General features: G+C 38.4%; 3 protein-coding genes and 2 pseudogenes across 4 annotated transcripts; 1 reads left to right on the top strand and 4 right to left on the bottom strand.

Moving 5' to 3' along the window:
- Nucleotides 1–682: 682 nt before the first annotated feature.
- On the top strand, nucleotides 683–1145 carry LOC139014363 (proteasome maturation protein pseudogene; annotated as a pseudogene).
- Nucleotides 1146–1365: 220 nt separating this feature from the next.
- Nucleotides 1366–1845, bottom strand: LOC139014362 (small ribosomal subunit protein eS25 pseudogene; annotated as a pseudogene).
- Nucleotides 1846–4012: 2167 nt separating this feature from the next.
- Nucleotides 4013–11821, bottom strand: MKKS (MKKS centrosomal shuttling protein). The gene is made up of 4 exons (XM_070419908.1): nucleotides 10774–11821; nucleotides 7687–7862; nucleotides 6163–6273; nucleotides 4013–4735 (listed from the first exon to the last, which is right to left on the bottom strand). The coding sequence occupies exons 1-4, from the start codon at nucleotides 11756–11758 to the stop codon at nucleotides 4295–4297; spliced, it is 1713 nt and encodes a 570-aa protein (XP_070276009.1). The 5' UTR covers nucleotides 11759–11821; the 3' UTR covers nucleotides 4013–4294.
- A 95-nt stretch (nucleotides 11822–11916) lies between these two features.
- Nucleotides 11917–12104, bottom strand: LOC139013695 (uncharacterized). The gene has a single exon (XM_070419911.1). It carries the CDS (start codon nucleotides 12102–12104, stop codon nucleotides 11952–11954), a length of 153 nt encoding a protein of 50 aa, XP_070276012.1. The 3' UTR covers nucleotides 11917–11951.
- A 2777-nt stretch (nucleotides 12105–14881) lies between these two features.
- Nucleotides 14882–27344, bottom strand: LOC139013694 (uncharacterized). 2 transcript variants are annotated; one of them, XM_070419909.1, is made up of 3 exons: nucleotides 27231–27344; nucleotides 19269–19332; nucleotides 14882–15112 (listed from the first exon to the last, which is right to left on the bottom strand). In XM_070419909.1, the coding sequence occupies exon 3, from the start codon at nucleotides 15089–15091 to the stop codon at nucleotides 14900–14902; it is 192 nt and encodes a 63-aa protein (XP_070276010.1). In that variant the 5' UTR covers nucleotides 15092–15112; nucleotides 19269–19332; nucleotides 27231–27344; the 3' UTR covers nucleotides 14882–14899. The 2 variants fall into 2 exon arrangements, with proteins under 2 accessions (XP_070276010.1, XP_070276011.1); XM_070419910.1 differs by lacking the exon at nucleotides 19269–19332.
- Nucleotides 27345–27895: the final 551 nt, after the last annotated feature.

Below are 27895 nucleotides of genomic sequence, written 5' to 3'. Positions count from 1 at the left end.
CATATTCTGTATTCTTACATTGTTGAACTGCTCTTTGTATAACTTAAAATAAGTCAATATTTTTTGCAGTCATATTAATCATGCAGTTATTATTTAAGCGTATCAAGTACAAAAATCTCTCCCATAATCAGTGCAGACCCTGTCAAAACATCAAATTAGTTAGGTTATTTCTTTCTGATAATCTTTGGGAAATAGCCAAGGAGACTAAACCTCTCTTACAAAGCCCCTTTCAGCTGTCTAAATAAATCTATCTCTTAATCTGAAGGAAAAGGCAAGTTTGAAAATCTGATATCTTTATAATTTTTTATGTAGTTAAGTGTTTCCACTTAGTAACTTTGGTGTCCCATAATCCTTGGAAATTTTTACCACTCATCCACAAAATTTGAGTTTAGAAGTATCTAATCCAGTGTTAGCCTGTATCTTTGGATTATAAGTAGATCTATTTGCTTCTTTACTGAGAATATAATAATACTCATAACAACAGAATGCAATCCGTGAAAACTATTCCTATATGCGGATCAAGCCTTTTGTTGGAGAGATAATTTAGTAGACTAGGTAGACTAAAAGCAGCGGAATGCCAGGATCTTAATAAATCATGGCTTAAGAGAGATAAAGTAACTTGACAATTTCCTATTAAAAATTCACATTGAGGGAAAATGCAAGTGAGCTGCAGGGCTCGCTGATGGTAAGGAAGTTGAGAGGCTGTTTGCAGAGTGAGCTGAAGACAAATATCAAAGGATCTCAGCTAAAGGACAGTGTTGCAGTTACTGAACTTTCAACAAATATACCTTTTGAAAGTCATAATCTTCTTCGAAAAGATTTTCCTTGTGTGAAAAATGAACTTTTGCCCAGTCATCCTCTTGAATTATCAAAAAAAAAAATGTCCAGCTCGACCAAGACAAAACGACTTTTTCCACACTGAAAAGCATCTAGGTTCTGTTTGCTCCACTAAAATTACAAATGGAATTCAAGGCAATGCAATAGGTTCTGAGTCTTCCATTTCTTCCAAGTTCAAACCTCTCACGGGGTATTTTGAGGGGTAATGATGAGACTATTGGATATGAAGGAATTCACAAAGCGAACTAATGGGAGAACCACACTTGATAGTGGAATATAAACTTGGTTACTGCAATGCAGTGTGCTGATCATGGAAATGGAGGAGTTACATCTGCTTATAGTCATTTTTTTTTTTTTTTACTATAATCTTATGTATGACATATGAAAAAAATAAAATTCACATTGAGGAAATACTTATAATAAACCTCCTATTTTAGCCCTGCAGTTTTTGTTTCAAGTGTTGCCATTTAATTTTGAAGAGTATTAGTTGATCTCTTTCTTTAAATTGATTTAATAAAGTTTTATTTTTCAAAATGTGCAGCTGGTGGGACCTGTTGTTCGTGCATCTTCACCAGCAGCTGGGGCATCCCCACCTTTGGTGTTTCTGGTGTAAATTGCTTGAACTCTGTGCTTTGAAACTAGTTTTAAAAGTTCTTTATTAAGGAGCTCATGAAGGGTTGGCCTTGAATCTTTAGCTTCTCAGAGACAATAGCTGGGGTTATAAGCTTATAGCTGGGATCTTCCCTAGAGAGTTTGTCATATGTTGCTTTGTCAAACAAAACTAGTTTATTGAGCTTGTCCTGAGCTTTGACTTTGGACCATGTCTTCTTTTTAGCTTTGCCCCCAGATTTGTTCACTGGGTCTTTGTCTTTCTTGGCTGACTGTCCAGCATTTTTCTTCTTCTTTTTAAAAATCTTTATTGTTGCAAGTGTTACATAGGTTCTCTTTACTCCCCACCCCGCCATTAACCTCTGCATTTTTCTTCCTTTTGTCATCCTTGGGTGGCATAGTGAAACTTGGAAGAGCAGCTGCTGCCATTGCTGCCTTGATATACTGTCCAGTTGACCTCTTCTTATTTGCCAGACAATCCTCAATGATATTACAGGTTAAAAAAAAAAAAAAAAAAAAAAAGATGTGCCCACAGTCCTGACCTCAAGGAACTGATCACCTAGCCAGTGGGACAGATATTTTTAATATTACTTTCCTTTTCATTCAGAAAGCAGACAGAAAAGATGCATTTAAAAAACTTTTTAATATTTTTTTATTGATTTCAGAGAGGAAGGGAGAGGGAGAAGGATAGAAACATCAATGTGAGAGAGAATCATTGATCAGCTGCCTCCTGCACGCCCCCTACTGGGGATCGAGACTGCAACCTAGGCATGTGCCCTGACCTGGAATTGAATTGTGACCTCCTGGTTCATAGGTCGATGCTCAACCACTAAGCCATGCCGGCTGGGCTAAAAAGATGCATTTTGAATGTAAACAGTGACTATCTCTGAGTAGTAAGACTGCATTTGACTTTATTTTTCTCTTGTGTGTTTGTGTGTATGTGTCTGATTCATATTTTTCAAATGTTCTATTACAACATAATGTTGTTAATTATTTTATGGCTCATCTAGATCCTCTGCTTCAGGGCCTCTCTGTGGCTGCAATGGCAGGGCTACACTCATCTTGAGGTTCCACTAGGGAGCATCTACTTCCAAATTCACTCTGCGGTGGTTGGCAGGATTCAGTTCCTTGTTGACTGTTGGCTGGAAGCCTCCCTCAGTCCCTTGCCTTATGTGGACCTCTTCATAGGGCAGCTCCCAACCTGGTAGCTGGCCTCCATCAGAGTGAGCAGGTGAGAGAAGCCCATCTTTTGCAATCTAACATCAGAAGTAACATCCCATCACATCTGCTGTATTCTACTCATTAAAAACTAGTCCCTTCCACACCCAAAGGATGGACTACCAGGAGATGAGATCGTTGGCAGCCATCTTAGAGACAACATGCAAAATTACATGCAAAATACATTCACACCCTCCCAGAGTTGCACTGCAACATCAGCTGGAAGTCTAAAATCTCATCACTGAAATCAGATCAGGGTGAAGCTCCTCAGTGTAATTCCACGTACAGCTCCTGGAGCACAGTTCCTCTCCATCTGAAGACCCATGACGGTAATGAGACAAGCAAGCTGTCTAACACTCCTAACAAATAATGACGATCAGGCATGAATAACCACAATAAGACATTCCTGTCTACAAAGGGGGGAATGGAGATTCAAAGGAGTCACTACATCCAGCCCATACCCAAGGGTAGGGGATTATGCCAGGGCTCGAAAACCAGGAGGTGGGATCACTGGGGGCCATCTTAGAGGCTGCTTACCACACTGCCCTTCTATTTGACTCTAATAATAAAAGAAGTAAAATTTTAGATAAATATTTTATGAAGCTTGAGGTATAGCTGATTTTTAAATATATACTGCATTGCTGTGAGTTTGTACTGCAATTTTTTTCTTTGGCTCAGGGTAAAAATTCTTTTGGATTGCAAGATTATTGGAGGAAATTGCTTAAAAATTATATCTTCCTTTGTCATGACTATAGACCTGATCATTAATTTTCAGGTTGTTCAATTTTCCAAACATTTTCTAAATGTTTTCCAAAAGGTTAATTTAGCATCTCATACAGCTCCATACTTATTCCTCTAGTTGGATTCTGTATTTTTTCTTCAATTTAGCAATACACCTTGCATTTGCATAAAAATCAAATTACATTCCTTGGTGAAACATCAGTGTCTCTAAATTGAGTACAAAAGCTGTTCTAGTTTCTTTTTTACATTACTGACTGAACTAGAGAAATAACTTTTCCACTATGCTGCTTAGTTACTATATAAATCTATTTTTTCCTAATCACACATTTTCTCAAAATAACAAAAATGAAGAAGTGTGATAAAAATGAGCCGTTGCTGGTAGACCAGGTTCTACATCAATTACCTAAACACTGAATAAATATACTCTCAGATAAAGAACACTGAAATTTTGCTAAATGTACAGTTTGAGTACTTCTGATTGAGCAATGTGTATTGGATGCTTTGTGATATTTTGGAATCTAATTTTAATAACTGAAAATAACTATAAGTATATACAAACTAAGGCATAGATTAGGATTAGGAATTTTTTTATTTCTGTATATTCTTAGGATGATGTCAAAATAACAACAGTAAAAATTTAGAGCAATATACAGTGGTATCTGTGGAATCCTTAAGATAACTGCAATATCTTTAATAATGCTTCACATTTTTATTATTTTATGGTATTTCTATTTAAGAATCATACCCTTTTTCCTTATATAAAGAAATCTATAATTTTGTGGATCATCTATCCAAAAATGCAGAGAGAACAAATATAATCAGTACTTCTTAATTAACAACTGACTAGTTGTTTTTTTTTTTTGTAATATAAACATGCTATTCCCTTATATCAGTTTTTATCTTCAATGACATATGAAAGATCCAAAATCAAATTGGCTGTCTCCACAGCCACTTGTAGGCCACTGAGCTTAGCAGTGAAACAGTCCAAGGTCAGGTTGTTGGCTGAGCCCACAGCTTCATGTGGAAGGCACGGTAGTGGTGCAAAAGGATGCCGAGAAGTCCTTAAGAAAGACCAGTTGAGTTCTTCCCAGCTATTGTGTAGTCCGCAGCCACATCTTGTAAGCAAATCTGGCCAGTTAACAACAGAGGGAGAATCTGCCTGAACTGACCAAAAGTGTCCATACTTCATGTCAGTGAGAATTTCACCTCCATCATGTTCTAAAGAGCCAGTGAGAGATTCTAGTGCAGTGCAAAATGCTTCAGTAATTAGTTGAAGTTCTGTTGAAGTACATCCACTATCTTTGAGAATGGTTTCTGGGTCATTGAAAGTCTAAAGAGTAATTAAACAATTAAAAACACATACAGAGTAATTAATGCTACAAAAATGTTTCTGAAAAACAGAATGTTTGCTTAAACCCTTATTCATAAAGTTACTACTTACTTTCAATTTACTTAGGGGTTTGGCACAATGCTAATGGGCATATATGAGTCTGCTGACCAAGCAATAATGCCTTTATTTGATTGTTTATAATAAAAATGTATGCTACCAGTCATGTTATCAGAATGAATGAATCAGAATAAACCCCACAATCAATGTATTCTGAATGGCTGCCCAGTAGTGCCTACTTAATATATGAAAAACAAGGCATAATGCTTGTATTATAGGTCTTTATTCACAGGAAGAAGTTGCTGAAGACTATGTCTAAATAAAGTACTTATTTATATTTGGAAAAATGTTTGAAATTTGTTTCAAATGAGAACACACATATTACTAAGACAAAGATCATTTAGGAATGTATGCAATTTTTACATCAATGTTTAAAAATATTCTTTCTCTTTAGATTAATTAAGATTAATGACTTTAAATTGTTTTTTTGATTCCACCATCCTATATAGTTTATCCTAGAAATTCCATGATAGAACAAAAAGTAATATACTAGCAAACTAATAACTGAATGATTATTAAAAATTTATATCTTAACTACTTAAAATCAGAGACGACATTTTTTTTTTATCCAGCAGGTTTGAACCAGATGAGATCATCTCTAAGAATATTATATTCCCATTTTGTCTTTTTTCAAAACCTTAAAAAATATGTTCTTTATTAATTTTAGAGAGGGAGGGAGAGGGAGAGAAACATTGATATGAGAGAGACACGTATCTGTTTGTATCCACTTTCAAATAAAGGTCAGTATTTATGAAATAGTTAGAACTATTATGCACTAAGTTTATCTATTGTTAGGAAATGGTTTCCTAGATTAATAAAAAAATTCTTCTTGATAGAAGTAATACATATCATAAATAGATACCAATTTTAAAAATATAATAGAATTTAAAATTTGGAATGCTTTAAAAAATAAAATTAATTCTTTTCTTGATGATCCAGAAAGTATTAAAGTATTTTGTAGAATCTTAACACTTTCCTTGTGAATATCAATTACTATTGTACCACAGTACTGAGATCCCTGATATGATAACTCCCATTAACAGAACGCTTATTTCAACATGCAATGTTTAGACAATACTCAAAGAATGTGATCATTTGGTAATGGGTTATATTAATAATAATCATTATGATAAAGATATTTTCTTACATTTGTAAGTGTTATTTTCCTCAAGTGTTTTCCAATACAATATCTGATTTGGGTTGCAGAGAAATTAAGCAGTAAAGGCTCCAGGGTATTCTGATTTGGCTTATCGTCTCATAAAATGAAAACTGCTGAGAACAGATAATCTGAGAAGGACTATTGAACCTACCTTGTGTCTGATATAGGCTGCCAAGTGAGTTTCGGTACAGCCACCTCCCAACAAGACACACGGTTCCTTGATTGTTAACTGCAAAACATGCAGTGCTGTTTGACATGTGAGCTACAAGACAAAGAAATAACCAGAATCAGACAGTGACATCAGATACACAAAGAAATACAGCCATGCTCTCAAGAGCCTGATTTTAATTGCAAAAGAATAAAACCTGTGTTTCCAAGGTTATAATGTGATGAATACATTTTAGGTTTAATAAAGATTAGAGACTAAAGAAAAATACCTTAGCCAAATGTTTGTTTTCATGGCCAGATTAATATCATCTTTCATATATACGTAGCTCTGCAAATTGAGATTCACAAATGAATGGCCACAAAGTAACTGGGTCAGCAAGTTACTTTGTAGAATCTTAATTAGTACTTTTACTAAAAAAAATATTTTAGTCTAAATCAGTGATGGTGAACCTATGACATGCGTGTCAGAGGTGACACGCGAACTCATTTTTTGGGTTGATTTTTCTTTGTTAAATGGCATTTAAATATATAAAATAAATATCAAAAATATAAGTCTTTGTTTTACTATGGTTGCAAATATCAAAAAATTTCTATATGTGACACGGCACCAGAGTTAAGTTAGGGTTTTTCAAAATGCTGACACGCCAAGCTCAAAAGGTTCGCCATCACTGGTCTAAATAAATAGCTGATATACTAGTAAAACTTGTTTCAAGTTGCTATGGAAATGAAAATATAGCTGCAACCCAGCACTAATAAAAAGAAAAACACAGAGACCTTTAATATTTATCAAGGGTATATAACCTTGAGCATACATCTTCAAGCTTGTGACCAATACCATAGGTTATCACTTTCCTTATATAAAAGTTGCATGTGGCCCTAGCTGATTTGGCTCACTGGATAGAGTGTTGGCCTGTGGACTGAAGGGTCTCAGGTTCAATTCCGGTCAGGCGCACATGCCTGGGTTGTGGGCTCTATCCCCAGTGTGGGGCATGCAGGAGGAAGCCAATCAATAATTCTCTCTCATCATTGATGTTCCTCTCTCTCCCTCTCTCTTCCTCTCTCAAATCAATAAAACTATAGTTTAAAAAAAAGTTGTATGTGTTATTGCTGGTAAAGAACAAATTCTATTAAGAGGTGGATGATGGGTATTACTGGAGAACTCAGTATCTAAGTGAATTATTCATACACATTTAGCATTAAAGAGTACATAACTCAAGTTAATTTCTTATGAAAAGTTCATATGTTAAGGACCTTTAGATTATTTGCAAATACTAAAAATAATAAATGGTAACATATGCCAGGTTGACTGTAGTGTCTACTTGTGACTTTAATACTCTCATTTTTTGTTGTTTTTGCTTTCTATACCACCAAGGGAAGTTATGGGGGCGGGGGGGGGGGGGGCGCGGGGGTGGGGACGTTGCTCACCAATGTGAAATTATACCTTTCTGAATAACTATTTAATTCCTGCCTCAGCCCCTAGATATGGAAGTCAAAGTTCATTACCTACCTTTAACTCATCCCAGGCAGTGCCACTTCTGTTGCAGAGAAGCAAGCTGCAGACAGTTGCTTCATTAGGAATAAGATGAAAAAACCATTTTAAGCCAAATTTTGCAGTGCACAAATCTTTCACACTTCCATAACTACTAGGAGAGATTGAGCCGAGGGAACCAATAGGCTGTGTTCCTATTGAAAACACAAAATATATGAGTGAAAATGGGAGTATACTAGTACAATCATTTAAAATTATAACATTTTTTCCTAGCCAATGTAAGCCCCATAAAGCATGTCATTTAAAATATGACATAAAGAATAAAGAACAAGATGCATCTTCTTAAACTCATGAAATAAGCAATATTTGGTTATTAAAATGATATACAAATGTAGCAAAGCAGAGGTTCTTTTAGTTCACTGACTTCTTTGAACATATTTTAGAAGCTTTGTTGTACTCTCTAGAAAAAGGGATGTGAAATGTTCCGTACATTTTCTGGGAATCCAGAATCTCTGAAAGTCCATTCACGAATTAGAGATTCAAAATTAAGAACCCCACTACTGTGGAATAGGGTGAAGTGAATGCATAGGCTATTATTTTTAAAAGACATAATTACTTTCACCTTAAATCATATAAATTAACCTATCCAAATAGCTGTTCGGGGCTCTATTTAGTGAACATACAGGATTTTTTTTCAACTCTTTATATGTAAACTAGAGGCCCGATGCACAAAAATTTGTGCAAGAGTAGGCCTTCCTTCCCTTGGCTGCCGGCACCAGCTTCCCTCCGGCACCTGGGACCCGGGCTGGCTTCCCTCCGGCCCTAACTTCATCAGGAAGGATGTCCGGAATGATGTCCAAAAGATGTCCAGTCTAATTAGCATATTACCCTTTTATTATTATAGCTACCTAAATGATGTCAAAATAAAATATGTAACATTCTAATTTCATTTTGTTATTCTTGGATATATTATTTTGCCTGCACAAGTAAAATTTTACAAAGCAAAAATTAATAAAAATAGAATGAGAAGTTAGGATGACTGAAAGTTTCCAAAATCTCTAAAATGTATTGGAAGTTATGTAAGAAAAGAAATGACATCAAATTTCTATATAAAATAACAATTTAAGTTTAAAATCTTAACATTACTAAAATTGAGCAATGTACTCCTTTGGGTCAGTTTCCTCTTTCAAACCAACAGCGTTAAAACAATCATGTCTATAATACTTCCAGCTCAAAAAATTTATAAGAACCCAGAAAAAAAAACTGAGTAATTTCACTTCTTGAGTGTCCTTTCTTCATCACTTCTGAAGCCTCAAAGAATAGGGATATTTGAATGATCTAAAAAAAAACTTAAGGGAAAAATAAAAACCCTTCATCTTGTATAATTTCTCATGGTGGACACAACAGAGAATCTATAGTGAAAGGATTTGACTTTATTGCTTACCAGCCACTGGAGGTGGAGTAAGTCACTCATGCCACTTAACTTTTCAGGGTGGGCTTGCCCATATGAGTAAAAATGGGAATATCTACTTACAAATAAACCCAATATTAAAAAATGCTCTGTAATCCATAACAAGCTTCACACACACATCACCCATGCACAGTAACTCCACTATCTGCTCATGCGTAATATCTCCACTATTTAACCCAGATCATCAATAAATAAGGATTTTATGTAAATAGCTACATAAAATCCCTTTTATGTAGGGGGAGAAAGGAGGTAATGTTAACCTAGATATATCCTGGAAGATGAGTTAGTCCCAAAATATATTTCACCTTTCTGTCTCAAAAGGTCTCTTATCCCAAGATCTAACACTAAAGCTCTGGCTATTAATACTATGTTCTAATTGCATATGGAATAAATAACAATTGTGGGCTGATGTGGAAACTCATTGCCTACTTATGATATTGTTTTTGTGGGAAAATGCTTCATACTGACTAAATAATCTGTAATACCTAATATTCATAACTGGAAATTACCCATTCATGAAAATCCAGCAAATATTTAAGTACATGAGTTTGACTCATATCAACAATGAGTTCCAGAGAACTATTTCCATTATTAAAAAATTTCCTCTTTGACAATCATTTGACAGTCTTACAAAAGTAGGGCAGTAACCCAGAGATGTTATGTATTCAATACTTGACATACATAGTTCTCCTTTTTGATGACTTTAAGAGAAAAACCAGTGAACTTTAACAATGGTTTATTTAATAACTTAAAAAATACAATCCATCAGAATAAAATGACCATCTCTCTGACAGATTGCTAATGCAGTTGAAGAAATATTAAAAAGTGGCTCAAATCAGGAACTTCCAGCTTGTCATTTTTCTTTGCCTCTAGTAAGTAAATGTCAACCTTACATCTGCTTTGAATTTATTGTTTGTGAAATACAGGTAATTTTTCCATTATAATTCTGCAAGTTACTATATTATAGTCAATTCAACAAACATTTTAGAACACCTACTGTGTACCAGACCTGCTGTAAGCTCTAAAAGTAAATGATGATCCTGGCTTTCAAGGAGCTCAGCTGGAAATATTTAAAGCTAGAACACACACACACACACACACACACACACACACACACACTGACATATACACCGTGACACATACACACTTAATTAGGAACCACTCTTTGGGCGGTATAGTTGTTTGCTTGAGTTACATAAGAGTGAAGAAAAAGGAATATTTTAGCTGCAAAATTACCTTCTGAATTATAATGTGACTTAAGAGCTTTGTAAAACTCGAACAGAAGAATTTTGTGTAAACTGTGAATCAAAAGACCTTATGATTATGAGGATGTTAGTCTTCCCAATAAGCTGTAAAATATTTGACAGTGAAGTTTTAGACTATAACAGACTCTGCAGTACATTTTAGAGCTGGGCAATACATAGAAAATAACCATAATCACTCAATCTTTAATAAGTGAAAAATACAGGGCTTTTTCAGAAATGTTTGCTGCCAGAAATGATACTAATATATGCTGTGAGGTTGGCAGCTTCTACAGTTTTTCAAGATGTTAACAGTGACACACATCAGAAATATCTCTGCCCCCCAAAAGTGTAATTTATTTACTGTAAGGGACAAAAACTGAGTGTTTTTACCTGTCACTTTACTCAGGGGTTCCATCAGAGCCGCTCCCACTCTGTCTATGGCAAGAACACGATGCACACCGAGAAACTGTTTCAGAGATGGGTGTATAACTTTTTGGCACAAGACAAGATCTACGTGATCACTAACTAGCTGCCTTCCTAGGTTAAGTAACTGGTCCAGAACTGCATTTTCAAGAGAAACCCCGTAACTGACCAACACACTTCCTTCTCCAGTATCGGAAAGGTCTCCAGATAAAGACACACGAAAGAGTGCCACCTTGAGGGAATCTGACTTTTTGATAGGCAGTATCTTCATCAATCGAATTTCTGAGACTTCAATAAGTATTCCAGGTAACACAGTAGAGTCTACAACTCTTTGACCTTTTAAAGGTACAATTATACTATTTCCTAAACTGATGTGGTCTCTGGCGTTTTCTGGAATTGTAAGCAAAAAGGCTCTCAGAATCAGAGTACTGATGTGGTCTACTTCCTTTCTGGTGAGCATACAGGCAGGTTTACTTGTTAATACACTGCGTACCAAACAGAGGAGGATCTGAGTACTACTAAAGTCGACTGGGATTCGACAGCCACAGACCTCAGACTTGAGGTAACTGGTGCAGAGGCTCAAAAGATGCTTATTTAATTTAATGAGAGTGGTGGGGGTCAAGTCTAGTCTCTGAACATTTTCAATCAGGTTGCAGCAAAGAATGGCTGTGAATAGGCCACAATCACTGAAGCATGACACATGGTTCTGGATGGAAGTTGTCAGGATCTTTAAAATGGGGTGAGTGACGGAAAGGTTAGCGAGCAGGGCTGACGACTGTGAGGTGGTGCACACGGAGCCTCCAAGGCCGTTGTGCAGCTGCTTCAGCCTACCTGAAGGGCCATAGCACGATGCTACGATTCCTTTCAAGACCGAAAGCGTGGCCCTGACTCTCTCACTTGTCAGTGGTTCACTTTTACACAGTGATGGCTTTTTAGCTTCTAAACGAGACATCTCACTTCAGGCGGTAATTTGTGAAGACAGCTTTTATTTTGTTAACCATAGCTTTCTATTTATTTTAACATTTTAGAAAAGTATTCTTCAAGAATGATATGCATTGTGCTTATAGAATTAAAAGCTTCATGTTTATGAAGCTAATCAGCATGAAATGATTTAATGACATAGTAATTTCAAATTTTATTTTACTTCATTCTTTGATACTCTTTTGTTTGTTTCCGGACTGAGATTTTACAGATTGTTTTGCAGCCCACTGTATAACATATGTCCCAAGATGGACACCTATGAAAGAAACGCCAGCTACAAGAAGCCAGTTCTTCCTAATCCAACTGGTAGTTTTCATTTCTTCTTTCAATATCAAGCTCAGATTCAAAGCTGCTTCTTTCTATAGGAAATAAAAGTAAAGTATTTTAAAGTAATGATTCCAAAACACTTTATAGACTATAGTTTAATCATTTATTTTAAACTCTGTTCCTTCTTTAAAGAAAGAAACTACCAACTGGCACAAGCCTCTAGAACAGCGGTTCTCAACCTGTGGGTTGCGACCCCTTTGGTGGTCGAATGACCCTTTCACAGGGGTCGCCTAAGACCATCCTGCATATCAGATATTAACATTACGATTCATAACAGTAGCAACATTACAGTTATGAAGTAGCAACGAAAGTAATTTTATGGTTGGGTCACAACATGAGGAACTATATTTAAAGGGCCAGAAGGTTGAGAACCACTGCTCTAGAACATGAGAGATATAAATCAACTTAGACTAAACATCCACTCCTTTATTCTTCAATGAAACCCTCTGAGAAAAAAAGTGCTGACATTTCAATGATTTTGGAAGGCACAACAACACACCTAGAAAGCTTACAGTAATTTGAATATGAAGTGCTTCTAAAAGAGAAAAGCTACATTATAAAACTCATAGAACTTGATCTCTGAGTCTTAAAAAAGCCCCAAATGTACTTATTCTGTTATATCAAGATCTTATGTGGTATGTTTTTTTTTCGGTAACTTTGGTTTGCTTGCAAACCTTAGGTCTCAATAGAAGTACATTTATTTATATCAAACCTTGCTTGTATATAATTATGAAGACAAGGTAACTGTTAGTATTCCTACTGCAGAGACTCCAGTGTACAGTCTATGTTTAGCTGTATTAAGTCTGCACAACATATTGAATCATCAAAGAACAAACCATGTTTTAAATATGACTATAGTCAGAGAGATAATTTTCTGTAGTTTTACCCTATCAGTGATTTTCAGTTTTTTTTTAAAAATATATTTTATTGATTTTTTTACAGAGAGGAAGGGAAAGGGATAGAGAGTTAGAAACATCGATGAGAGAGAAACATCGATCAGCTGCCTCCCGCACACCCCCCACTGGGGATGCGCCCGCAACCAAGGCACACGCCCTTGACCGAAATCGAACCCGGGACCCTTCAGTCCGCAGGCCGACGCTCTATCCACTGAGCCAAACCGGTCAGGGCTGATTTTCAGTTTTAATGTCCTACAACTAATCCTCCTCAAAACTTTGGTTAATTACAATAAGTACAAAAGCCAGAAAATGTGCTAGATCATAGAGAAAAATAGGCTCTGATTTGCAATTCAATCTCAAAGGCTCTAAATGCTGTAAAATGTTTTTATATTCCAAGTGCACCAGTTTCCTTAACAAGACTGTAAGTAGTGTGCTGTGAGGCATAAAATCTGGACACTTTAAATAAAAATCTTAGGCCATGGGACCTTATCTGTTGAGGTTTAGTGCTTTGAAGGAAGGTTCAGCCAATTATTAGCTATTCTCAGGAATATGCTAACGATGCTAACAACTTGGACAGTATTTAGCATAAATAAAACTCATCGAAGTCGTAAGCACAGACCAAAAAGGTAATGTGAAGATGTGCTAAGAAGAGGTGAAGAGAATGAAAGAATATTAATGTGGAGTGTTAATTTGTTTACCACGCCTCCCAATTTAAAGGCTGTAACCATGGCAACTAGGCCCAAATAAAGTAAAGACAATGATGGCCAGCTTTCTCCCTGTGATAAAGTTATAGTCATCTTTTTTTTTATTACTGCATGAGGAGAGGAAAAAAAAATATCAATGTTCATCTTAAGCCAGGAGCAGCTAAGGTACTTAAATATTTCAATGGTTAGTTTAGAGCAGGGGTCCTCAAACTTCGGCCCGCGGGCCATATGCGGCCCGCTGAAAACATTTATCCTGACCGCTGGGTGTTTTTGCCGCCGCTGTGTGCATAGGAATTTGTTCATAGTTTTTTTTTAAACCATGGTCCGGCCCTCCAATGGTCTGAGGGACAGTGAACTGGCCCCCTGTTTAAAAAGTTTGAGGACCCCTGGTTTAGAGTCTGCAATATCTGTGAAATAAATTTAAATGAAACCTTAGTGAAGTGACTTCCATACATTAATTTGCATGTTACAACACACACACAGCACAAATCACAACAGAAATTTTGATCAATAAAACGATTTCTCCAGTAAAAATATTTTCAGTACATAATGGTGATATGTACAATAGAATTTCAGTGGAATGAAGTTAGCAGCTACACCTACAGTCTTGTGGTAGTGAGACCAGTAACCACAACTTTTGGCTGTTAATATCTTTATAAAATGGAAAGAAATTATTGAAAGTGTTGTTGACTCTCAAAAGAACAAGTTATTTTGAAGCAAAAACATTAGATATTAAGGAATGAATACAATTAGTTTTGTCTTGGGAAAAAACAAAATAATAATAAAGAAAAGAACCTTTTACAAGTTACAGATTTGTATGTTCTGGATGGATTTATGGCAAGAAGACAACTGCTCTTTTGAACATATTCATGATCCTGTTGACACTGCTACTAGGGAAAAGGTCAGGACAAGTAATGGACTGGCTGCTCTTTCTCTTTTCATCTGAATGAATCTGCCAGGTAAGTGTCAAAAGTCTCTGTGGGAGAAACTTTTCTAGAAGAAACTGTAGAATAATATTTTGCCCGTGGATAATAAAATCAACAGGTAACTTACCAACTTAGGCTCTTTTTGAGAGAACTCTAGAGTTTTTAAAAGATAATGTTGCCCATTGTTGGAACACACCATTGGTTGGAACATAATATTCAGTTACAGATTAAATCGACTTACCTGAAGAATGCAACCCCGTTATTTCTTTTGGACGTGGTCCTTCGGAGGACCTGCAAGTGCCAGACTATCTGGCACAGGAACGTTGTCCTTGTTAGGTACCTGGAATATAGGGCTGCTTTTGATTTTGTGCCACCCCAAATGTATGAGCCCAACTAAAGGTACCATAACAATCAGAACTTTGTAGTCTCTCCAGAAGCTCTGAACGTTCATAGTACTTCAGCATCAGTGAACCTAAGGAAAGGTTAACAGTTAAAAGCGAAAAAACAAAAACAATCCTTCAAATGACATCTATAAACCACCACAAGCAGAATATTGCATTCTAATAAAAGCTGACTATTAAATGTTTTTTGTTACAATATACTGCAATGTTAATTAACTTTTGAGATTATGTTATAAACCTAAGATAGCAGGAAATTAGGTGTGGGAAACCTAAAAAGCATTACTAAACTTTTAGTCAACAATTGTAAAGGAGCATCATTACCTGTTGGAAAAGTTATATGAATCTTTTGAGTCATTCATGCATGGATTAATTTTCTTTATATAATTTCCTTACGTATGCAATAAAAGTTTAGATTCTGCATTCTTACAGGATGTAAGTGATGGTGTTTCAACTGAGACTGGGATAGTCATTAGTGGATTCCAACTGTAGCCAAAAAATTATGGCTTGCACTCTATGAATTAGGATGAATTAATACCATTTCCACATTTACATGCAGAACCACTGCATTTTAGATTGTTTACCTTTATTACTAATAACTCTACTCTACAGGGGTTACTGTTAACTTAGTTTACAGGAAGAAACTGGGGTTAGTAAATTGCTTGGAGTTACAAAGCCTGTTAGTATTTAAAACAGATTTTTTCCTGCCTGCCTTTGATTTGGAGCGTGGCGTGAGGCCCGGTAGTCTGTTTCTGATAATCTGTTGGGTTTGGGAACTTGAGTCTAGACAACCTCGAAAGACTCCTTATACCACTCTGTTTCAGAGACACTCATTAGGCTTTAGCGATTAGCTTAGAAACTTGTGATGATGTGAAGGGACCCACTTTCTAGTTCTTTTCTGAGCACAGAACAATAAGGATTGCTTCATCATCTATGGGATACATCAAGAATTAGGTTCAATTGCATGTATATAAATTTCAGTATCATGAAATCTCTTATAGTACTTTTGTTTGAATGCCATTAGAAAAATGTCTGAACACAATTTTACTTATTCCCTTTAGTCCAGATTATAAAATATAACACCAATGAGCTAAATATCTGAACTATCTTTGTGTTCTGCACACATATATTAAAAATAAACAGAAAACTTAGGAGTTAATGTCTATGCACATATATTATTTCCACCATTAGAAACCATTTCTCCCCAAGGTCCAAATTCACATTTTATAAGGACATTGTTGCTAAACTTAAACTATTAGATGGAGAAAACATGGCCTACTTTGTAACTGAAAGTATTGTATGGCCTTTTCCTTTTCTTTAAAAAAAATAAAATTTTTATTTCAGAGAGAGAGAGAGAGAGAGAGAGAGAGAGAGAGAGAGAAACGTCATTGATGAGAGAAAATTATTGATCAGCTGCCTCCTTCATGCTCCACACTGGGGATCATGCCTGGGGACCAGGAATTGAACTGTGACCTCCTGGTTCATAGGTTGACATTCAACCACTGAACCATGCTGGCTGGGTTATCCTTTTTCTTTTCTAAACTACTTTGGTATCCTCCACACTTTGTGCAACATTTAGAGACCATACCTTTTATTAACATGCTTATGTCCTATTTTTGGAGAAAGTTAATCACAGATAACTATATCATGATTACATTTCATTGAAGCCCACCATGTAAAGGCCTTTGGAGCTGTTTGAGGATAAATAATACAATTGGGGGAGGCATTGGATGTTTGAGGATAAATAATACAATTGGGGGAGGTACTGAGTGATTTGAAATAATGAGGGGAGAAGTATTCTAAGGGTTACTTCCTAGAGGAAAGGAAGGACAGACAGGTGCTGCACCAAAGTCAACTGGCTTGTGTAGAATGACATGTGGCATTTTTGTCCACAAAATACCTTGAATTAAAGATTTAGAAGAGATTGTCATTCATATCCAGTCTCCTCAATAACTAAGGTGACTTTAACATGTCACTCTCAACACGAGACTATTGAGTCACAGTACTTGTAATAGATAGTTTCTGCTATTCACCATTTACTTCTCCTTGATCACTAACATACTATTAGTCAGCTTTATCCGGAATTATAAACTTTCAGGAAATAGCTTATAGAAAAGAGTGAGTTGGTTAAAAGGCTTCAATAATAAAGTTGGAATAACTCAATAACTAAAATCCAGAACAAATTAAACAGCAATGTCTGGGAAAGTACTATTCTCTCCATTAAATCCCAGTAATGTGATGTACTCTGAACCTTCCTGGAGAAGAGTCTCAAATTATTTTCCTGTGCTCAATGAATCTTTGGGTCATCCATGGGTTAAGGACAAAGGAGGCATTCCATTTTATTTATATTGTGTTTAAGTGTTTATTCTTCTTATTCATGAGAATAACTTAATGACCTATACCTCTTTTTTAGGATTTAATTTAGTAAAGCCTAGGCATCAGTACCTATTTTTGTTGAAAACTCATTATTTGCCAAATATCACTAAGGCCCAGTAACAGCACTTTCTGGTTAATAAATGATGGACTGATTTAATGATTAATTACTTAAATGCATACACAACACCTACATGCCACTATTTCCTCAAACTCTCCATATCTCACATATTCATTTGGCTAATGGGGATGAGAGAGCTGGTAATTATTTTCTGACAATTATTCTGTTGTCCTTTGAGAGTCTTGGAAAATGATTAGGATCAGGATGATAAAGTTTACTTTACAAAGTACTTTTACGGTCTTCATACAAAGCAGCCCATCTCCACCAAGCAAGATAGAACTAGCACTCTTAAATAAGACAGTAGCCTTAATTTATTTTGTTTTCTTCACTTAATAGCTTTCCAGTACATTACATGTATTCTATTGCTTAAATAACCAACTTCCCAGGGCTGGACACAATAGACTTGACTAAGGCACTATTCGCTTTAAGAAAAAGACAATAAAGGTTTGAAATCTGACATTTAATGAGATAATTATCTCATTATCAGTGAGATAATATATTCTTGTTTTAGTCATATCCTCTTATGGAGCTTTTAAGTACATTTTGGGGATACAATTTTGATTTAACTCCTTTTTACTTTTCAATTCTTCTGTGAGATTTTTCAAAATGAACATTAGCATCACTGCCCCTTTCTTTTTTTTTTTTTAATATATTTTATTGATTTTTTACAGAGGGGAAGGGAGAGAGATAGAGAGTTAGAAACATCGATGAGAGAGAAACATCGATCAGCCGCCTCCTGCACATCTCCTACTGGGGATGTGCCCGCAACTCAGGTACATGCCCTTGACTGGAATCGAACCTGGGATCTTTCAGTCCGCAGGCCGACGCTCTATCCACTGAGCCAAACCAGTTTTGGCAACTGCCCCTTTCTAATGAATATAATACAGACTTACTTTTTAAAGTTAGAAAATATAGGAATAGGAAAAGAAAGCTAAACACATCTATAATCTTTTTGGTTTTAACAAAAATATATTATACACGCTGTTTTGTAATCTTTTCTACCCCCAAGAACATAGATCTTCATTATGATTTTTAACAGCTGTAAGCTTTTGATTGTATGGAGATATCCTAATTTAACAGGTCACTGATTGATAGACATTTGAGATTTTTTTTCAATGTTTTATTGCTAAATATGTTATGGCAGTAATTATTCTTGTAAATACTCGAGCCCAGGGTCACAGACTCTATAAGTTGCTTCTCAGGATAATATAAGAACCAACTAGATTTTTTAACGACTCATTTTCCAAATAAACTTACAATTTATTTTTAAAACTCTGACTTTTGCAAAGTTTTATGGTGCAGAGCATCAAAGAAACTGGAAAATCCAATGTGGGAATGGAAAATTAAGGTAGGGTGTCTCCCCCCCCCCCCCCCAAGAAAAATGTATATACACTTTGGTAACTGGTAGTTCAATTTTGAAAATAAAATGTATTTTAATTAACACTGCCTTAATAATTACTCAAAGTGTGTGTATACATTTTTGGGGGACACCCTATAAAATTTATCTTGAGATTGTCTTTCCCTCAAAACACTTAGCAAGTGATATGGAACTATTTTATGGGCACCAGAGATTCCTGAGTCTGAAACAAACATTTCTCAAGAATGTGCTCAATATGATCAGGTTTGATGAGCAATGACGGGTTGGTCCCTAACGTACTTGTTGTTCATTCATTGAGCTTTTCTTGGAGTAAAGCAGCAACAGAATTGGCAGCAGGAAGATAATTTTTCCTTCTTACCCTCCTGTAGTGTATCTGCCACTCCCCTTTCCTTATCTTCCCTGAATCTTCTTTCAACACACTCCTAAACAAACAAATAAAAACAGACAGTATGGGACTCTTTAAGGAAGATGGAGAGCACCAAAACAAATGAAGTTAGGGAATTTTAGATAAGTAAAACAGAAAAATATTAATGGTTTTATACATTGAAATGCCCTTTGTTAAGTTTAGAAAATGTTAAGAGGCAATCTTAACATAGATTATGCTTATACTCTTCTTTAAAAAAAATATACCTTGCATTAAAAAGTTTTCAACATTTTTTATTTTGTTTTCCTAGCAATTATATGAGACTACTTTAGAAATGAGGAAATACTAAATGATTGATTGCAAGATTAATGTCAGTTAATTGTGGAACTCAGATTTCTCAGTCCTAAAGGTTTTAGCTGATATTCTATTAAGCAACTTTCAAAAGTTAAGAATCAGCGTCTCAGCTTTGGCAATAAGAGTCAATTAGAATTTCCAGTGCCTGATGATGGAGGAGAAGAAAATTCTAAGTGCATGGTGCTAACTTGTGTCACTGAGGTCTACTCTCCAGTGCATTGAGCCTGGCTTGTTCTTCTGATGCTTATGTCTGGTATGTGAGAAGTTAGCGGCAATCTCGTGCCACTTGGTCCAAAATGAGAGGGCAAGAGTCTATTATCCCCAAAACATACGCCTGGGACTGGCTGGACTAATTCAGTTCAGTTTTCTTTAGCTTAATTCTTAGTTCTGAATAGCACCAGATTAATGAACAGAATGGGGAGAAGCTTGTTATATCTCCTCATTAAAAATACTGTGATATGAACATATAAAGGCCAAGAAAGGAAAACACAGACATATGCTTCTGACCACGAATACTCTCTAAAGTTTAGACATTACTGTGTCTACAATGGCAACTTTCCCGCCCTCTAATTTGTATCTCAGATTATTGTCTACTCAATTTCTACCTCTAAGGCCTCTGACAGGCTTTCTTCAACTTGTTACATTCCAAGCTAAATAAAGGTTGTTTTTTATTGTTGGTGTTTGTTTGTTTTCTGGTAATAGCACTGCACAGTAAGGTGAAAGGAAAAAGGCAATTAAGCTTCCTAGAAATTCCTGAACAGCCTGACCTTAACTATCAGATTACTCTTTCTATGTAGCATTATGTCAAGTAAAACCACCACGTGTTGCTATTAGCATCACTAAATTACATTTACAACAACCTGGATGCAGGAAATACACTGTAAAAGGGTCCGTTTGCCTGTAAAAGGGTTTGCTGGGCGCCATCTGCTGGTCTTTTGGACACATTGTCAGATTCCTTTTTTATGTCTCCATTGCTGCACTGCTCCAAGTACTTGAAAAAATAATTATTTTTAAAAACTTCCACCCAATGTACTTTAATCATGTATAAAACACCAGACAGACTGTTAATTAATTAACCCAGCTCCTGTGATTGTGATATACTATGAGGTTTATTGGAATTGTATGTCTTTCTTTTACAACGACAGTGTGTAAACACTTTAGGTATTTGTGAATTCTTCATTCCTGAATTTCAATCAATGATGCTAAAAACAGTTCTCTTTATCCTCAATTTTTTTTGTGTGTATGTGTGTACACATTGGAAAGGACTACATATTGTCTCATGTTTATTCAACTGACATGCTAGAAAACAAGTTTCCTTCCCCCCCTAACTACACATCACCAAAAATAACAGTTTTGCTGAACTTTTCTGGTCTTCTACAAACAACACACACCAAAAACATTACTGTCAACTCCTGATGAACTAAATGGATCATACCTGAGTTCTAAAGTTTACATTCAGTAAAATCCAACCACCGTCCCCACCCCACCATTCATGGCCAACTTGACCTACCCTCAGTAGCTGGGCTGTTGACAGTACAGCCTAGTCAGAAGTGGGTCAGGAGTAGTCACAGAGTACAGTATAGGTCAAAACAGTTATGCATAAGTATTTTATGGTCTCCGCTACCCCCCTCCTCCATTACCGTGTAATCAATGTATTTAAAACAATATACTGATAGCATCATGAATTTTATATGGGAGCTTTACTAATAGTTGGCAATCCAAAATGTGAACAAAGAGCATATGATTAGCAACTAATGAGGAAGAAAAACAGTTTACTGGCAGCCCGTGGCTTATCAAAAAGGTTGAAGTGTGCTTTATAGAGTTTTTAGAGTTTATAAAGTTGGATGAGAATCTTTATATCCCTTCACTGTTTTTATACGTAGCTGCTATTGGATGCTGGGGTTGGTGGGGGAAAGGAGAGTGCGTATCGTGCAGATTCCAGACTGTTCCAGATTAAATATGCAGTTGACTGGGCCCATAATGCTACAGCAGGGACTCTATGTACCCCTGGTCAGCTCTGACTCTCTAAAGGGCTGATTTCTATATTCATCATTTTTGAGATTTCTATTGTACTCTCCACCTTTGTTTCTGCAGATAACCAACCTATCAGCCGCCAGAGGAGATTGTGGTTACTAGGTATCAGCACTCTCAACTTCATGTCCCCACATGTAAAAACCTATCCATCTCCGCTCTCATCTTAACTTCCTTCCTTGCTGTGTCAGAGGAAGAACCTGTTACTCTACCTATGCTCCAATTGGTGCCACTTTCTACTCTGTCTACAGATTTTAACTCCTCCATCCTCTCTTGTTGCCCTCACCTCCCACTGGTAATGGACCTTGCTCCTCTGCAAAACCTGACCATTTTTCTCCACTGAAAAGAACCAAGCACGAATTCCCTAAAGCAGCTGCCTTTTATCGGTCTCCTTTCCAGCTATTACAGACTCTGATTCCTTTCAAATAATGCATCTTTTCCCAGAGTCACTTCCTACTTCTATCTTCAAACCCAAGTTATCTGCTTTCATTTCATTCTCCATGGAAATTACTGACTGTAAAGATCACCAATCTCTCGTCTTATTTGATCTAAGCATTTTGATGTGTTCTCGAAACCCTTTAAGTACTTGAGAGTCTAGTCTATTCTGTTTCAGTCTCCTTTAATGGCCCCTTGGTTTCCATCTACTTATTCACCCTTATTAAAGATCCATCCTTGGTAGTCTTGTCCCTGTGTTCTGGTTTCCTGGGTAGTCTCATTCACACCCAAAGCTTCCACTATAACACATCCACTAATGACTCCTGCATCTTCAGCTCCAGCTTATAGATTCTCATCTCCGACTGCTACAGTTCACCTTTACCTAACTGTGCCAACAGTCTAAACTCATCTTATGTAAAAATGAATCTCTTGCCCTGACTGGTTTGGCTCAGTGGATAGAGCGTCGGCCTGTGGATTTAAGGGTCCCGGGTTTGATCCTGGTCAGGGGCATGTGCCTTGGATGCGGGCGCGTCCCCAGTGGAGGCAGGAGGCAGCTGGTTGATATTTCTCTCTCATCGATGTTTCTAGCTCTCTATCCCTTTCCCTTCCTCTCTGTGAAAAACCAATAGAATATATTTTTAAAAAATGAATCTCTTTTCTTTCCAAACTGCTGTTTAATCTGCATTTTCTTTTTTGTTTTGTTTTGTTTTGTGTGTGTGTGTGTGTGTGTGTGTGTGTGTGTTTTAAGGCATTACCTACCAGGCCATTCAGTTCAGAAATCTGGATAAAGTGAACTCTACCCTTTTCCTTATACTGCTCATCCAGTCGGTCACACAGTCCTGTCACTTGACAGGGCATTTCTTTTATGTAATTTCTCCCCACAGCCACAGTCCTCATTAGCTCAGTCCCGTGGTTCTCAAAATGTGGTCTCCTCACCAGTAGCAGTAGCATCAGCAGTAACTTAATTAGAAATACAAATTCTTGGGCTGCCCCTGACCTACTGAATCAGAAACTCTAGGGTGGGGTCCAGTAATCTGTGTTTTAACCAATTCTCTAGGTAATTCTATAGCTGAAGTTTGAGAACCATTGCTTTAGTCTACTCCCCACTAATCCACTCTCCACACTATTAACATGGCTATCTTGCAAAAAAAAAAAACCACCCCAAACAAATGTGATTGTGTTTCTGCTTTGCTTAAAGGTCCTCAGTGACATTTCTGACTAGAAAGTGTATTCTAAATTTCTTAGTACAGCATAAAACACCCATCAGGATCTAGTTCCTGCATACCAGCATCAGAAGGTAAGGCACAACCAAACGTTTTATTAAGAATGCATTGTCCTGCCCAGGCTGGTTTGGCTCAGTGGACAGTGTCGGCCTGAGGACTGAAGGGTCCGGGTTCAATACCAGTCAAGGGCACATGCCCAGGTTGAGGGCTTGGTCCCAGTGGAGGTTATGTGGGAGGCAGCCAATCAGTGATTCTCTCTCTCATTGATGTTTCTCTCTCCCCCTCTCCCTTCCTCTCTGAAATCAATAAAAACATATTTAAAAAATAAGCTCTGAGGATCAGAAGATTAAAAGAAAAAAAAGAATGCATTGCCCTGTAGTGGTTAAAATGCGGTGGAATCCTGCTGCCTGGGCTTTCAACCTCTACTTTACCACGCTACACCTGGCTGAGTGACCGTGGATGAGCCCACTTAACCTCACGATGCCTCAGTCCCATCATCTGTAAAATGAGAACAATGATTTCCTAATCATGAGGTGGTTGTGCAGTTAGCACAATATGTGGCACTTAGTCTGAGCTCAGTGATTGTTATCTATTATTAATTATTTAAAAAATATCACTGGGGTGAACCAGGAGTGTAGCAACAACAGGAGAGGACTGAAATGGCTAAGGGAAGTGGTCCCCACGAAGGAGGTCCACTTCTCTGTGCAGTTTCACTTCGTCTAGATGTCAATAAAAATATCCAGATTCTCAAGAGAGAGGTTCGGAGGTCTTTGAGGCTCTTTTGATTAGAGTGAGGTGGATCTATAATCAGACTGCACAATGTTATAGGAAAGAAAAGACACACACGCTTCTAAAGTCAGCCAGGAAGCTAATTGTGAAGGAAACAGGAAAACTCAAGGACACAGCAAAGATGGTGAATAATTTCATATTTGTTTCTCTGATAAACCTTGATAAAGTTAAAGCTGCCTACTGATTAAATATGAGAGTCCTAGTGCGATGAAGCTTTGAGTAATGATGGGAATCAGGTTCCAACCTCCATCACAAATTAGTTATCATCTTGGGCAAATAACTTCTTTACTGCCTCAATTTTGGCTACACAATGAAGACTACTACATATATACTGTGTATTTATTGCTACTGTGTCTATTATGTGTGAAGTATTAAATACATGGCAGCTATTATTATTATTGGAAGTATATTTGTGCTGTATAGAAGAAAAAAAATACTATGTAGATTAAAAGTCTTTACCAAAGTGACTAACTTTTGAAAACTCTACTTCTCATCTTCTCTATCTTCCTCTGAATTAGTCCCAATCCATTTTTACCTACTCCATCTTTAGGTACAGCAGGGAGTCAATATCTATAAAAAGTGGTAACTGCCACCCACAATAACAGAAGGTAGCAGTCACTTGTTTTGTTTCTCTGCTATATTCTCAGTGCAGAGCGGGAAGTCGAGTCTTGCTCCCTTTATTCTACACAAGGTGGCTCATTCTGGTACTTCAGCTGTTAGTTCAGATGTTACCTACTCAGCCCTGGACAGTTTGGTTCAGGAGTTAGAGCACTGGCCCACAGACCAAAGGGTCACAGGTTCAATTCCTGGTCAAGGGCATGTACCCCAACCCTGGTAGGAACATGTGTGGGAGGCAATCAATCTATGTTTCTCTCTTTCTCTCCCCCCCTCCCCCTCCTCCCTCCCTTCCACTCTCTCTAGAAATCAATGAAAAAAAATATGCTTGGGTGAGGATTTTTTTTTTAAAAAAAGAGAGATCCCAGATGTTACCTACTCAGAGAACCTTTCTCTGGGCTCCGCTCTAAAGCTTCTCCCTCCCAGACCCCGAATACTCTCAAGCACATCCCATTGTTACCTTCAAAGCTCTGCCCTTGTGGTGAATGCAGTGATGTGCCACCCTGATCGCCCTTAGGAAAGAGACACTTCCCCAGCTCCTTGGAGTGCTCAGTGGTCAGTCCTCCTCCAGGACTGACTAGGCTAAAGAGACCTGAAGCTATGCCCCCTTCCCAGGGCAATGGCTATCCAATCAACGCAGGGGTAGAAAGCCTTAGCCCAGCGGTTCTCAACCTGGGGGTCGAACGACCCTTTCACAGGGGTCGCCTAAGACCATTGGAAAACACATATATAATTACATATTGTTGTGATTAATCACTATGCTTTAATTACGTTCAATTTGTAACAATGAAATTGGGGGTCACCACAACATGAGGAACTGTACTAAAGGGTCGCGGCATTAGGAAGGTTGGGAACCACTGCCTTAGCCCTTCCCTCCAACCTGGGACAACTTTGAAGGCCCAGCCCAGCACCAGTGCTCCTGAGACAGGCCTTCCTCGGGACTGCACTGCAGCTCACCTTTCCCATCCATCCCATCCTGCTCGCTTTCTTCCTGGTGATCCAAAAGCCCTTCCTAAGAAACGTCCTGCCCTCCAGTCTCAGGAGAGCCTGCTTCCTAGTAACCCAGTGGTTCTCAACCTTCTGGCCCTTTAAATACAGTTCCTCATGTTGTGACCCAACCATAAAATTATTTTTGTTGCTACTTCATAACTGTAATGTTGCTACTGTTATGAATCATAATGTCAATATCTGATATGCAGGATGGTCTTAGGCGACCCCTGTGAAAGGGTCGTTCGACCGCCAAAGGGGTTGCGATAACCCAACCTAGGAGAACCTGGAAATATCGCCTTCACTTATCAGTGGGCATGTTTACTGTTTCTTCGCTAGACTATAAGCTCCACGTGGTCAGGGACCATGCCTGTCTTGGTCACTGCTGTATCTGCTAACTTACTATATATATATATATATATATATATATATATATGGTAAGTATATGTAAATTACATAGTGTACATATATATTACACTATCTATATATACAGGGTGTTCCCCCAAAATGTATACACACTTTAACAGTGATAGTTCAACTCTGAAAGTGAAATGCATTTTTAAAAAAAATATATATATTTCTTTATTGATTTCAGAGAGGAAGGGAGGAGAGAGAGAGAAACATCAATGATGAGAATCACTGATCGGATGCCACCTGCACGTCCCCCACTGGGGATCAAGCCCGCAACCCAGGCATGTGCCCTTGGCAGGAATTGGACCTGAGACCCTTCAGCCCGCAGGCCGATGCTCTCTCTATCCATTGAGCCAAGCCGGCTAGGGCGTGAAATGCGTTTTAATAAACACTGCCTTTATCATTACTCAAAGTGTGTGTATAATTTCGGAGGGCACCCTGTCTTACAGATAAACGGCTAATGTTAATGAATGAATGGAACTGCCCCTATTGAGAGCCTCTGGAAGCAGTCACAGGATTCCGGGCGCGGTCCCCCGTGAGGGAGAGATGAACCCGAGCTCGGGCGGGCTTCCCATCCCCGTAACCTCAGAGCGCCGTGAACCCTGCTGCTTGCACACGGTGGCCCCACCGCGCTCGCGGCGCACGGTTCTGATGTCCACGTCCACCTCCCGGATGGGCACAGGCACACGGCGCCGTCCCAGCGACAGAGGAGGGGCCGCCGGGTCCCAGGGTCCGGCGAGCAGGTGGCGGCGCAGGTGCGATGGGTGCTCCCACCGGAACGCCTTTCACCGTCGAGCTCACGGCGCGGCCATGCAGATGGGAGGCCGAGGCGGCTCTACACCGGGCCCTCTCCCAGGACACGGGGCCGCGCCGCCCGTCCACATCCCGCCCCCGACGAGTATTACATGTACTGCCTCTCGCCTTTTTAAAGGTAGGTCCTGAGCTTTCCGAGGAGCCGGCTCCCGCCTTATCCCCGCCCCCAAATATCCTTCCGGGAGGTTACCGGTGACCTTTCAGAGAGCGGGGAGGAGGCACCTAGCAGCCACCCGCCCCTCTCTTCCGCCAGGTAGAAAGCTGGCTTTTCCAGCTGAGATTCCAGCGCGGCTCTCACCTGCCCACCAGCCGCCGCGCCTCGCTAGGCCGCCGCCACCAGCGGGCCCCAGAGGTCGGGCCTCACACGGAAGCAGCCACTGGTCCAGGCCACCCGCGCCCAGCTCCGGGAGACGGAGCATGCGCAGCTCTGCGACTACCCCGGGCCCGCCTTGATTCCTCTCTCCGGGTTTTAGTGAAGTTCTCAGCCAAGAAAGCCATGGCCTTGGCCGGAAAGAATGGGGGCGGAGGGGCGGGTTTATTGGCGTCACTTTCAAGGGGCGGGGCTTATTCAGCATCAATCTCAGCAAATTGGTGAAATTGAAAAATTTAATTATCGTATCAAATTGGCGCAGTACCTTCTTTATGGCGTGTGGTTAAGAGGCACTTACTGAATGAATAAACAAAGTAGTAAACGGTTCTCAGTGGCTTCCAGGCCTCCCTGATGTGACCAATCACAAAGCTCCCGATTCTGTCGTTCAGAGCCAATTGCCCGCCTTCTTGTACGGCTGCCTTGAAAACCAGGAGAAAAGGATTTTTATCACCATTTCTGTGGATTGGGTGGGAAAGCGGGCATGCGCAGTGCGAGCCGGTCGCACTGCAGCCGCTTCTACCCTCATCCCTTCCTATGGGGGCTTTAGAGACGTTGCGGGTGTTGCTTTTCAGTTTACCAAAACTTTTACCTCT

Source organism: Myotis yumanensis, unplaced genomic scaffold (assembly GCF_028538775.1).
Source record: "Myotis yumanensis isolate MYYU_CA2020_CCGP unplaced genomic scaffold, mMyoYum1.0.hap1 SCAF_7, whole genome shotgun sequence".
Taxonomy (NCBI): domain Eukaryota; kingdom Metazoa; phylum Chordata; class Mammalia; order Chiroptera; family Vespertilionidae; genus Myotis; species Myotis yumanensis.
Note: the sequence above shows the minus strand (reverse complement) of the source record. Positions and strands in the feature narration are given on the sequence as shown.